The 11,399-nt window shown below is 38.0% G+C and overlaps 2 protein-coding genes across 2 annotated transcripts; one reads left to right on the plus strand and one right to left on the minus strand.

The window, feature by feature from the left end:
* The first annotated feature begins 201 nt into the window (after positions 1–201).
* Positions 202–1,179, plus strand: LOC131395460 (olfactory receptor 4C45-like). Its single transcript, XM_058527327.1, has one exon. The coding sequence runs from the start codon at positions 202–204 to the stop codon at positions 1,177–1,179; it is 978 nt and encodes a 325-aa protein (XP_058383310.1).
* A 5,698-nt stretch (positions 1,180–6,877) lies between these two features.
* Positions 6,878–7,810, minus strand: LOC131395146 (olfactory receptor 4C3). Its single transcript, XM_058526934.1, has one exon. It carries the CDS (start codon positions 7,805–7,807, stop codon positions 6,878–6,880), a length of 930 nt encoding a protein of 309 aa, XP_058382917.1. The 5' UTR covers positions 7,808–7,810.
* Between the last annotated feature and the right edge of the window lie 3,589 nt (positions 7,811–11,399).

Here is an 11,399-nt window from a genome sequence, read left to right on the forward strand (position 1 = left end):
AAGGTATTGTCACTATTTAATTAGTATGAATAAGAATAAATTGAATCTCCTTCCCTTATTCTTTACAATTATCTGCAAAATGGCAGAGGTGAGTGGAAGATGTAGCTCCATGAATCTCAAAGACGAGGACTAAAGAGATGATGGAACATTTTAGTATTGAATTTGAAATATCATCACTCAGAAATACTGTGATCTTTCCAGATGGACCATGTGCTCACAACTCAAGCTGAATCGATGAAAAGGATGAGCAATGTAACTGAATTCATCCTGCTGGGTCTGACCCAGAATCCAGAACTGCAGAAACTCTTATTTGCTGTGTTTTTAATCACCTATTTGATCACATTGACAGGTAACCTGCTCATCTCGGTCACTATCTCTATCAGCCCAGCCCTGGGGGCTCCTATGTACTTTTTTCTGTGCTGTTTGTCCATTATAGATGGTTTCTACTCTTCTTCCATAGCGCCCAAAGTGATCTTTGACTTGATCTCTGAAAACAACACTATATCCTTCAATGGCTGCATGACTCAGCTCTTTGCTGAACATTTCTTTGCTGGAACTGAGATCATCTTGTTACTTGTCATGGCCTATGACCGCTACATAGCCATCTGTAAGCCCTTGCACTATATGACCATCATGCGCAGACCTGTGTGTGGTTTCCTGGTGGGAATGGCTGGGGTTTTAGGGTTTCTTCATGGGGCGATGCAGATTTTGTTCATGGTCCAGTTACCATTCTGTGGCCCCAATGTCATTGACCATTTTATGTGTGATTTAATTCCTGTCCTGGAGCTAGCCTGCACAGACACTCATACTTTGGGGCCTCTGATTGTTGCAAACAGTGGGTCATTGTGTTCACTCATTTTTTCTATGCTGGTTGTTTCCTATGTCATCATCCTCCACTCCCTGAGGACTCACAGCTCTGAAGGGCGTCTCAAAGCCCTGTATACCTGTGCCTCTCATGTCACTGTTGTCTTCTTATTCTTTGTACCTTGTTCATTCTTGTACCTGAGACCCATGACCTCCTTCCCCACTGACAAAGCTGTGACTGTGTTTTGCACCATGATGACTCTCATGTTGAACCCTTTGATCTACACCCTCAGAAATGCAGAAGTGAAAAATGTCATGAGGAAACTCTGGGGGCAAAAACTGGAGATAAATAGATCTAGTGGTTGGATTATTTAGGAAAAGAAATATAGTGATCTTTTATAGAGATTTATTCCCCTTCTTAGTTGATTAAACTTGAGACATTCAATTATCCTGCCTGGATCCATTTTCTTCAGGAGCCCACATGTTGTGGGCAAGGCTGACATATCAATTAAGGCACAGGAGGCACAGTGCCCAGAGCCCATGATAGCTTTAGAAGCCCCTGAAATGTTTTAATTTCTTTTAAAATGAGAAGAAAAAATGAATATGATCCAAATTCAACTGTAGAGTCATCTTTATACCAATATAGTCATAAAATATAATTTTTAATATTTTTTTATGGAGGAAAGGATCCATATGAGAAAGGACCCATGAGGACAAATGTACAAAAAGCCCACAAAGTCCTGATGTTGCCCTCATTGTGGAAATGAAGAAGATCAACAGCAATATTCTTGAACACTGTATATACCCAGCGCTACAGCTAGAATGAAGTTTTATTTTAAAAGAGGAAAAATAACTATATGTGAATAAAGTGTAGAACAGTGGAGAAAGAGGCTTCAAGAAATACTTTTATCAAAATATACTTTTTTTCATCTTCTTAAGTTTGAGAGGTTTATAAACATTCTCCCATTGAAGAAATAAAAAACTATTTACTTATCACTATCCCAAGAAGAGAGCATTTGCACACAAAGGAACATTTAAAAAATTACATCTCCACCATTCCCTGTAGTATACAATTTCTATAAAAAGAATTAGAATAAGGATTGGCTGATGCAAAAGATGTATAATTGATAAAGTCTGTAGAGTTAAGGCAGAAAATATCTGTACATGAAAGTCTTGTTTTAGACACAAAGGAAAAGAAGCCTCTGAAAACAAAATAGCTATTATAGAAAATTACCAGTGAGGTAAGAACAAGTTTGTGTCATGGAACTGGACGATGATCACAAATCTGGATTACAGAAAATAACCCATATCACGAATGTAGTGAAATGCCAAGAGCTTAAGAAATAGAAGCTTTGAAGTCAGAGATAAATAGCTTTGGATCAAATAGGCTTGATGCCTCATCTTTCCTCAAGTTTTAATTAGCTTTGTAAATATAAGCAAGTTGCTTCACCTCTATACCTGTTTTTTCACCTGTAAAAGGGAAATAACATTACACACTTCCTAAAGTTGTAAGAATTAAATGTTTAAAATTGAAAAAAATGAGTCAGCTGAAGAATAGTGAAAATTGCTCAGATGCGGTACAGCCTTCAGAGATGTCACCCAGAGCATAATGTGTGCTGGGGACTGCAGTTCCTGACAGAGAAGCCCAAGAGCACCACTACTCTCCTTCCCTAACTGAGATCACAGGAGGACAGAACATCTGTCCCAGCCTCACTTCACTTCAAAGTATGTCATAAATGCCACCCATTTACAAGTAGGGACAGCATAATGGTGAGTTATTATCTCAGCAGGGAAACTTAATGGGGCCAATGATCAGGTCTCTGGGCACTAAGAGCTAGCCCATCACCAGCTCCTGTTCTGGGATAAAAATGCCCTTAAATATCTCTGCAGTTACAAATGGGGGCGCTGGCTGGAGCAACGCAAGATGCCTGAACACAACTTATTTCAATATCTCTCACTAATGATGGACCAGTCCTGTCCAGTCCTCTGGAAGAAAGAGAAGGGAGAACCCATTGCTGAGACTAAAAGACCTTCCTCTGTACAGAGCTTGTGACTCCTGGGGAAGAGCCCACAAACCTGTTTTCAGGAGGAGATTTCTCACCCAGGGATTCTAATGTCATGTGATGCTGACATTTCTCATGTTCTCAGGACTTTATATCAGGTTAGATCTTACCATACATAAAGGTCTTTAGAAAATAGATGTTCTGCCATAAATTGCTATGTGTGACCATCTTGTAAATATACGCAAGCAACAGGATGTTTAAAAAATCAAATTTATCTTGCGAAGATCTAGTGGTAGTTCCCAAGAAAGACAGAATGAAAGAGGATAATGTAAAAATAAGGATGAGGAGAAGGAGGAGGATGATAGCTAATGTTTACTGAGTACTTTCTGTGAATAAACTCTTGACCTAAGCACTTACTTTATATGTTTTGGAGGCAGCTGATTTCTGACCCTAATTTCTTTCTGATCTTAATTTATTTGAAGCCCCAAACTATGGAACTTACCTCGGTCTAAAACATTTCATTATTTGGACATAGTGGTGACCCTACCTATAGGATGGTGTGAACATCAATAAACAATGATGGGGGGCAGGCCCCGTGGCTTAGCGGTTAACTGCGCGCTCTCCGCTGCTGGCGGCCCGGGTTCGGATCCCAGGCGCGCACCAACACACTGCTTCTCCGGCCATGCTGAGGCCGCGTCCCACATGCAGCAACTAGAAGGATGTGCAGCTATGACACACAACTATCTACTGGGGCTTTGGGGGGAAAATAAATAAATAAAATCGAAAAAAATAAATAAATAAATAAATAAATAAATAAATAAATAAACAATGATGGTACGGATAATTATGACAGCTTTCTTATTTGTTTACTATGTGTAAAATGCTTTATATTTTTTCTAATGATGGTACGGATAATTATGACAGCTTTCTTATTTGTTTACTACGTGTAAAGTGCTTTATATTTTTTCTGTTATTTAATTCTCACTAGAACCCAATATGTGCAGTAATATTGATATTCCCATTTCATAAATGAGGAAATCAAGGGATAGAGAGGTTAATTACATTGCTCAAGATCAATTAGCTAAAATTTGGCTAAATCAGAATTCAAATCTGAGCCTGTCTGACCTAGAGTAAACAAAGAGTTGACTCTCTGTGCTTTATGAAACCCATTTTACATCCACTTAATATAAACAGGCAAGAAGTTAAATTTCTTACATTTCTCTCTAATCTTTGGAATTCTCTTCTTGAAACCCTTTGGCCTTCATTGTTTAAACCAATTTGAAGGTGGACTTGCTTTCACAGATAGGCCAGGTTGAAAACCTATGAGTCTGCAAAGAACCAGCTATTGACAAGTTGGTAATTTTTAACTCCACGAATGTTTTGAGTTCCACATAACAGGAAATTTCTTTGAAATTATTTTCTTCTCCATCTGCACTAGTTTGTACATAAAAAAATTAACCTGTGGCTTATATAGTACTAATTTCCTCTGATAAATGAAAATTAGCAAATATGTTTGATATGAATGTGTGTTCATCCTATGGTTGTCCATTAGAACAGAACAAAACAAGATAACTCCACTTGAGGAAGGGGAGTTCAAGAGAGGTAGGTGAAAAACTACTTTTTTAAGAAGCACGCCAGCAGCAACATAACAATGAGCTGCAGGATAAAAATCTCAAATACAGGTCTTTTCTTTTTATTCCACAAGTATATTTTCAACAGTACTTAAAATTCAGAGGGTTACGTTATTTCTAGCCTTGATTCTTCTATTGCCCTTTTCTCACTGGCAGGAAGGAGAACTATTTTACTGGCTCCCATCAACCTGGCAGACACTATGCTCTTCATACACATTCTCCTTTCATGAGGGCATAAAGTAAGAATCAAAATACCCATTTTTGGACAAGGAAACTGAAGCTTAGACAAGTTTATTTGCCTAAGATGACTTGTAAGCTGCACAAAATAATAATTTAGCCCCTGAGAGTAACTTTTCAGATGTTAGAGGCTTAACCAAGTTTATAGAAGACGTTGAAGGAGGAGATGGAGGAGGAGAAAAAGATGATGAGCACTAGAAGGATGTCGACCAAGATGCTGACAGTGATTCTCTCCAGGTAGTGGGCTTGTAGGGGGATTTACACACACACCCCCGCACACACACATCTCTATTTTCTTATTTATTGCCCATCTTTATTTTCTTATTCTCTTAATTTTAAAATAGACACGTATTTTGGGGAAAAATATTTTACGTAGTCTGCAAAATGGAGACACCATTACCTTTGTAAACAAGATTAGTAATGATTTTTAAATCATATAGAAAACTTCCAGTGATATTTACTAATGTGTTTATTCTAGTAGTTCGAAATTTTTCAAAAATAAGCAGGGTTTATAAGTTAGTTGTGTCACAGTTAATCATAATTTGGACAAGAAACAAGGCCACACTAGGATCAGTCCTTTATGCTATTTGATATTTTAACTGTACTAAATATAAAAGTGCTTTTTAAATTTCAACTAAAGTAGGTATGCTTTTCTAGAAAGTCTCTTGAGATAAAGTTATGGCAAGCTGGCAAAAAATAGGCTATTTTTTAGCAAGCCTCATCATAATTTCACATTTCTTAGTTGATTGGAAAATTGGCTCAATTACTTTTATTATCTAACAGCAGAAATGAGTCGATATAGAATTCAGGGTCTCAGTTATATCCAGCTATTAGACTATCAAAATATGACAAAGTGAAAGAAGGCAATATTTATTTTGCCTGAGAACTCTGTAACTGTTGATTTTGTTATACATAGAAGTTTGGAGGTAAAATAATAATTATTTCTTGATGATCTCCAGAATTTACTGGTTTTTGGAGAATGATTTTGAACACTTATAGTAAAGAAGTTGCTTTTCATATTAATTTCTAGTTGGTTTTTTCTTAGTGTGAAAAGTATATATGTTGTAACATGGTGAATTACAGATTATTTGTCAAACAAAGGATAAGTATATTGTAAAGTATGGGAGCCTACAGTCTTAAAGGGTGAAGCTTGGGAAGAGATATGTCAGAGTTTGTAAAACCAGGAAAAAGAATGTAATGAACATGGATGTATGTTTCAGATTCCAGAACATTAGCATCCCTTGGATTTGAAACAGAAAGAGTTAGAAAAAATACAAGGAAATACCACTTTCTGTCATTGGCCAAAAAATAAGCCATTCTACTCCAAGCACAGCATATATTTCAAACTTCGTAGAGATAAAAAAGCAAAAGAAAATAACCTCTGTCTGGAAGGTTAGGAAAAGGTTGAGGTATATATACAACAATATCAAGTAAAACATATTGGGTATATGTGTGCCAGAAACTGGATTAAGAACTTTACATAGATTATCTAATTTAATTCTCACAATAACACTTTAGACATGTATTATGTTTATCTTTATCTTTATTTTAAAGACAGGCATCAAAGGCTTATAGAGGTTTGGTCACTTACTCAAGGTCATGCCATGATTACACATGGAAAATGAGACTGAAACTCAGGTTGATCTGTCTCCAGAGCCACATCTTACCCTCTCTGCTACAATGTACCAGCAATACCACTGATGTCATAAAGGATGATGAGAAGGAATAGAGGCCAGGCCTAGATGCACACAGACTGCTATATATGGCTAAGTGTGAAATTATTTGCCTTAAGTTGCATTTTGTGTTTCATTTAAACTACTCAATTAATTATCAAACAAATTGAAATGACATCAACATGAATTGCTATTTAAAGATCTGGATAACGGATCAAAAATAACTGATTTTGAGTTTTGGTTTAGGTACTTCGAAGCTAGATAATCTTGATTAATCAATTAACTACACCTGGAGACACAATTGTCTCATTTATAAAACAGGGATAATAATCATTGAGCCATATATAGTTCATATAGTTGTTTTATAATCAAATTATGCAATTCAAGTGAAAAGACTTAGTAAACGATAAAAGTCTATGGAGGTGAAGGAATGGATGAGATGGAATAAGATGATATACGATAATAAAAAGCAAATATTGGTTTCTTCCACTTGCAGAAATGAAGTCATTTTTATTTCCTGCTTTACTGCTTATTGTCCACCTGCAATTTCTTCCTGTGTGAAGAGCTTTCTCACGGCATTTTTTACCTCTTCATTTCTCAGGGTATAAATGAATGGATTCAACATAGGTGTCAGAATACCATAAAATACTGCCATGTTTTTGTCTATAGATAAAGTAGACATTGGACGTATATATGTAAATATACAGGGCACAAAGAACAAGGCAACGACAGTGAAGTGGGCCCCACATGTGGAGAGGGCTTTGTGTCTCCCCTCTGCACTGTGGGACCTCAAGGAGTGCAGGATGACAACGTAGGAGGCAGCCAGCATGAGGAAGTTCAACAGGCAGATCACACCACTGTTGCCGACGACCAGCAGACCAATGACATATGTGTTGGTGCAGGCGAGTCCCAGCAAGGGGTACAAGTCACAGACAAAGTGATTGATCACATTGGGCCCACAGAAGGGCAACTGAAGGACCAGGAGGAGCTGAACCAATGAATGCAGGAAGCCCCCCAGCCAAGCCACCCCCACCAGCAGGGCACAGAGATGCCTGGTCATGATGGTCATGTAGTGCAGGGGCTTGCAGACGGCCACGTAGCGATCATAGGCCATCACTGTGAGCAGAATGATCTCTGTTCCTCCAAATAAATGAGCTCCAAAGAGCTGAGCCATGCAGCCCTCATAAGAGATGGCTCTCCCCTCATACAGGGAGTCAGCAATGAGTTTAGGGGTCATAGAGGAAGAATAACAGGTGTCAATAAAGGATAAGTTCTCAAGGAAAAAATACATGGGGGAAGCCAGGATGGGACTGGAGCTGATGGTGACCACAATGAGCATGTTGCCACAAACCGTGACCGCATAGATGATCAGAAAGACCAGATAGAGCACTCTCTGTACCTCTGGGTCCTGTGAGAGTCCCAGCATGAAAAATCCTGTGATATTGTGTGGTATTTCCATAGCTTCCAAGAACATTGAGAATGCAAGTACAGTATTGCCTATAAAGTCCAGAGAGAAACATAATTAACAGAAGTTTCCAGGGGGAATGTGTTTCAAGGTTTCCTTTAGTTATATCCACTTCCCTTTGTCCCTCTTAACCATTTCTGTTCCAAAATTCCTGTACCGATTCATTCTGTTAACCAGAAAATGTGAGCACATGTCTATTTGTTAACTTGAGCATCACTGGGCACTAGATATTCAAGTTATTACATGAAAATAGTAATTTAATTATCTAAATTTTAATTTATTTTGTTGCTATTAAAATTGAACATTTGGCAGACATTGGTTTTCTAGTTCAACTGGAATACATCTCTAACAATTTTCAGCATGGTTCCACATAGATACAATGGCACTTGAGAAAATCATGAATATTGAGGATCTCCTGAAATCTCTGCATGTAGAGTCTATACCCTTTAAATTAAATCTTTTTTCTTGTACTTTGCAGTGAGGCTTGCTACACTTTCTGTCAATGTTTCTGATAGTAACACAAATTGATATAAAATGAACTGAAGCAGGATTGAGAGAAACTGACTTGGTTGCTGCTGGAGACTTGCCCAACTTCATTTCTCTCCTTGGTTTTTTACTCCCACTCTGCCCAGGAGGTAGACAGCATCATGTCTAGGAAGCCAACTGAAATTACCCTTCCTCCTTGCTTTATACATTTTACATATTTCTGGATTTTGCCTTCCCTGGGCTTGGTGAAATCCTTCTAGTTAAAGGCTACTAGTCCCTCTGCAGTCTATAGGGAGAAGTCAAAGTAAAAAAAATAAATAAATAAAATTATGAGCATCAGTGAAAGATTATATTAAATAATTATGTGCCTATTCACTACACAAAAGAAGCTATTAGGGCTGGGAAAACAGATGCCTCATCCTAACCAACAATAAAGTATAATCTCATCTGGAAGAATATTCCTTCTCAATCTTTATTCTCCTAATGATATTAAGGAAATGCCTGTGCCTATCTTAGTTATGATTAAATAAAAAAATGTCACTAGCCCCAACCACCACGAACTTATTATTCTCCTGGAAACATAGGCCTTCTTAAACTAGCTAAATCTTCCAACTTGCTGAGAAAATGATGCTCAGTATGATAAGAATTAAGAGAGAATCATTAAGCATCAGAAGAAAAAGAGACAGCCAGATATAAGAAACACTGGAGAGAAGATTCCTGTGTTGATCAGGAAGCTGCTCCCTTTTTCTTTCTCCAAGCTTTATTGCAAGAGGGAAAATATGGCTTCTACAAGTAACGAGTCTGGTGTGGACCTTTCCAGAGTAGAACACTAAGGCCAAGAGCAGACAGGAGTAATAACAGCAAACACCAGGGTAGCACTTAGTCTTCACCAAGCACTGTCCTAACTGCCTTACATACATCAGTTCATTCAATCCTCACAGCATCCTCAGGAGGTAGATTACTGTTTTTACCCTCGTTTTGCAAAAGAAGAATGTGATACACACATTTAGCAATTTACAGAAACATATTCAGCTAGTAAGTGGCAGAGTTAGAGTTTGCACCGAGAAAGTCTTGGTAGAGAGTCTGTGGGCTTGGCTGTGCTATACTGTCACTTAAACTCATCTGAGTTTGAATCCTTCCTATGCTATTTATTGGCTGTTTAATCATGGAGAACTTCTCAAAACTTCAATATTCTTATCTATAAAACAAAAATAAGAGTACTGCCCTACCCTGAGGTTGCAGAGAGGAGTAAATGAAAACAGAGCATGTCAAGTGTTCGTACAGAGCCTGGATGTGATCATCATTCAATAAATGGCATCTCTGATCTCACCATCATCAACACCATAGGCAATAAATTCTTCATGCAGCTTAAGGAGCCAAAGACATAAGTGTATGCATTCAAGACTAAGCAGGCATTGATACAGCTATAATTTTATAAATATGAAAAATGCCTTAATACTAATCCCCATACAGTACAAGAGAGTAGAGAAAACGCAATCAACAAGAATAGTATACAATTTAGCCAAATAGTGGATTTATATGCCCCAAAATAAAATAAAAATGTTAAACTGATTCATCTCTGTGATTCAAATTTGTGGGAATGCAACATAAATTATTAAAAATTAGTCAAGAAAAGAAGTCTCCTGTTTGGAAAGTTAAAATAATTTTTGTAAAATTATTCCACCACACTTCTATTTGTGTCGCATTTTTATTTTATTTCATTTTAAAAATAGATACAGAAAACTTACGTTGACTGGATCTGAGAACACCAACAGGTTGCCAGTGTTTTGTTTTCACATCCTAACATCATGGAATGGTAGACTTGAAAGAGTTCTTAGAGGGTCATCTAGGCAAGTTCCAAAAGTAGCATGCAAATTTCACTCTGTCACGCGATTACACTCCTGGATGAGATTTGAATTGTTTTTTACATTGAGGCAAAGCACAGACTGGGCAATTGGTTTTGATGACAGAAATTCATCTGAGCTGAAAGTTCCTTAGAATAGTACCAGGTGAAAACTCAAAAGAGAGTCATTCATTTACAAGCAACTGAAATTCGTTCCATTATCCATTTCCCTTTTATTTGCTGAAGAACCTCATGATGCTGAAAATCATCTTTTCTATTTGTCGCCATTTTAAAGATGGTGGATTTAAGACTCAGAGAGATTAGGCGCAGCTGGTCCTAAGTCACTCGGGTGATTCATGGCAGAGGTGCAACTGGAACCTAGGTCACTTGTCGCTCCAGCCTGTGCCCTTTCCAACATAACCACCACCTTCCCTTGTCTACTTTCTCTGTAGAAAGAAGAGAAGCACTGCTGCTGCTATTAGGGAAGAAGGCCTCACAGAAGGAGTGACTGGCTTGTTAGCTCTGCTTTCTGCTAACAGTGCCTCTCAGCAGAGACTCAGAGAAGCTTTCTCCTTCCACTGGAAAGGGTTTTTTATAAGATGGGTGTGATAACATAGGGATTATCCATACTATGTGCTTTCTTCCTCTCTGGGGGAGGCTGATTCTCCTCCCACAGAATCACTTGCTGAAGCAGCTTTGGAACCAACTTTCACCTCGTCACAGGTGAGAACAACGTTGATGCCATCATTTAATTAGTCCCTTTGAATACAGTTTTGGTTTCAAGGAACTGACTTTTATTCCGCCTCCTAGAAGTGCCCAATGTCCTTCTAGGGTCTAGATGGAGACCATAAATTGTCTGTAGGAAAAGGGAGTTAGGATATATCAGGAACTGGTATTGAAGTGTAAGCATCTTTAGGGAAATTGCTGACTGAACAACAACAAAAATCAACAGCATGTATTGAGCATCTTCTGTGTTCTAGGCACGGATCCTAGGCCCTTTCATATACATCATCTCTTTCATTTCCCCCCCTCAAAGCTGAAAGAAAAGTACCACTGTCCTTTATCCACACCTCCACTGTGTGGTGTGCTAAAAGATCAAGAAAACTAGAGTCAGAATAACCTGAATTGAAATTACACTTTCACGGTTTCAATTATTTAATAAGTACATTTTCAGGCCCCACCTAATAAAATATGGCACTTTGCTAAATGCCAGGAATACCATAGTGAATAAGACAGACATCGTCCCTGGCAGCTTGG

The sequence above is a fragment of the Diceros bicornis genome, chromosome 31 (genome assembly GCF_020826845.1).
Source record: "Diceros bicornis minor isolate mBicDic1 chromosome 31, mDicBic1.mat.cur, whole genome shotgun sequence".
Lineage (NCBI taxonomy): Eukaryota > Metazoa > Chordata > Mammalia > Perissodactyla > Rhinocerotidae > Diceros > Diceros bicornis.

Coding starts and splice junctions, on each gene's coding strand:
- LOC131395460 (XM_058527327.1), top strand. CDS start 202: ATGGACCATGTGCTCACAACTCAAGCTGAATCGATGAAAAGGATGAGC.
- LOC131395146 (XM_058526934.1), bottom strand. CDS start 7,807: ATGGAAATACCACACAATATCACAGGATTTTTCATGCTGGGACTCTCA.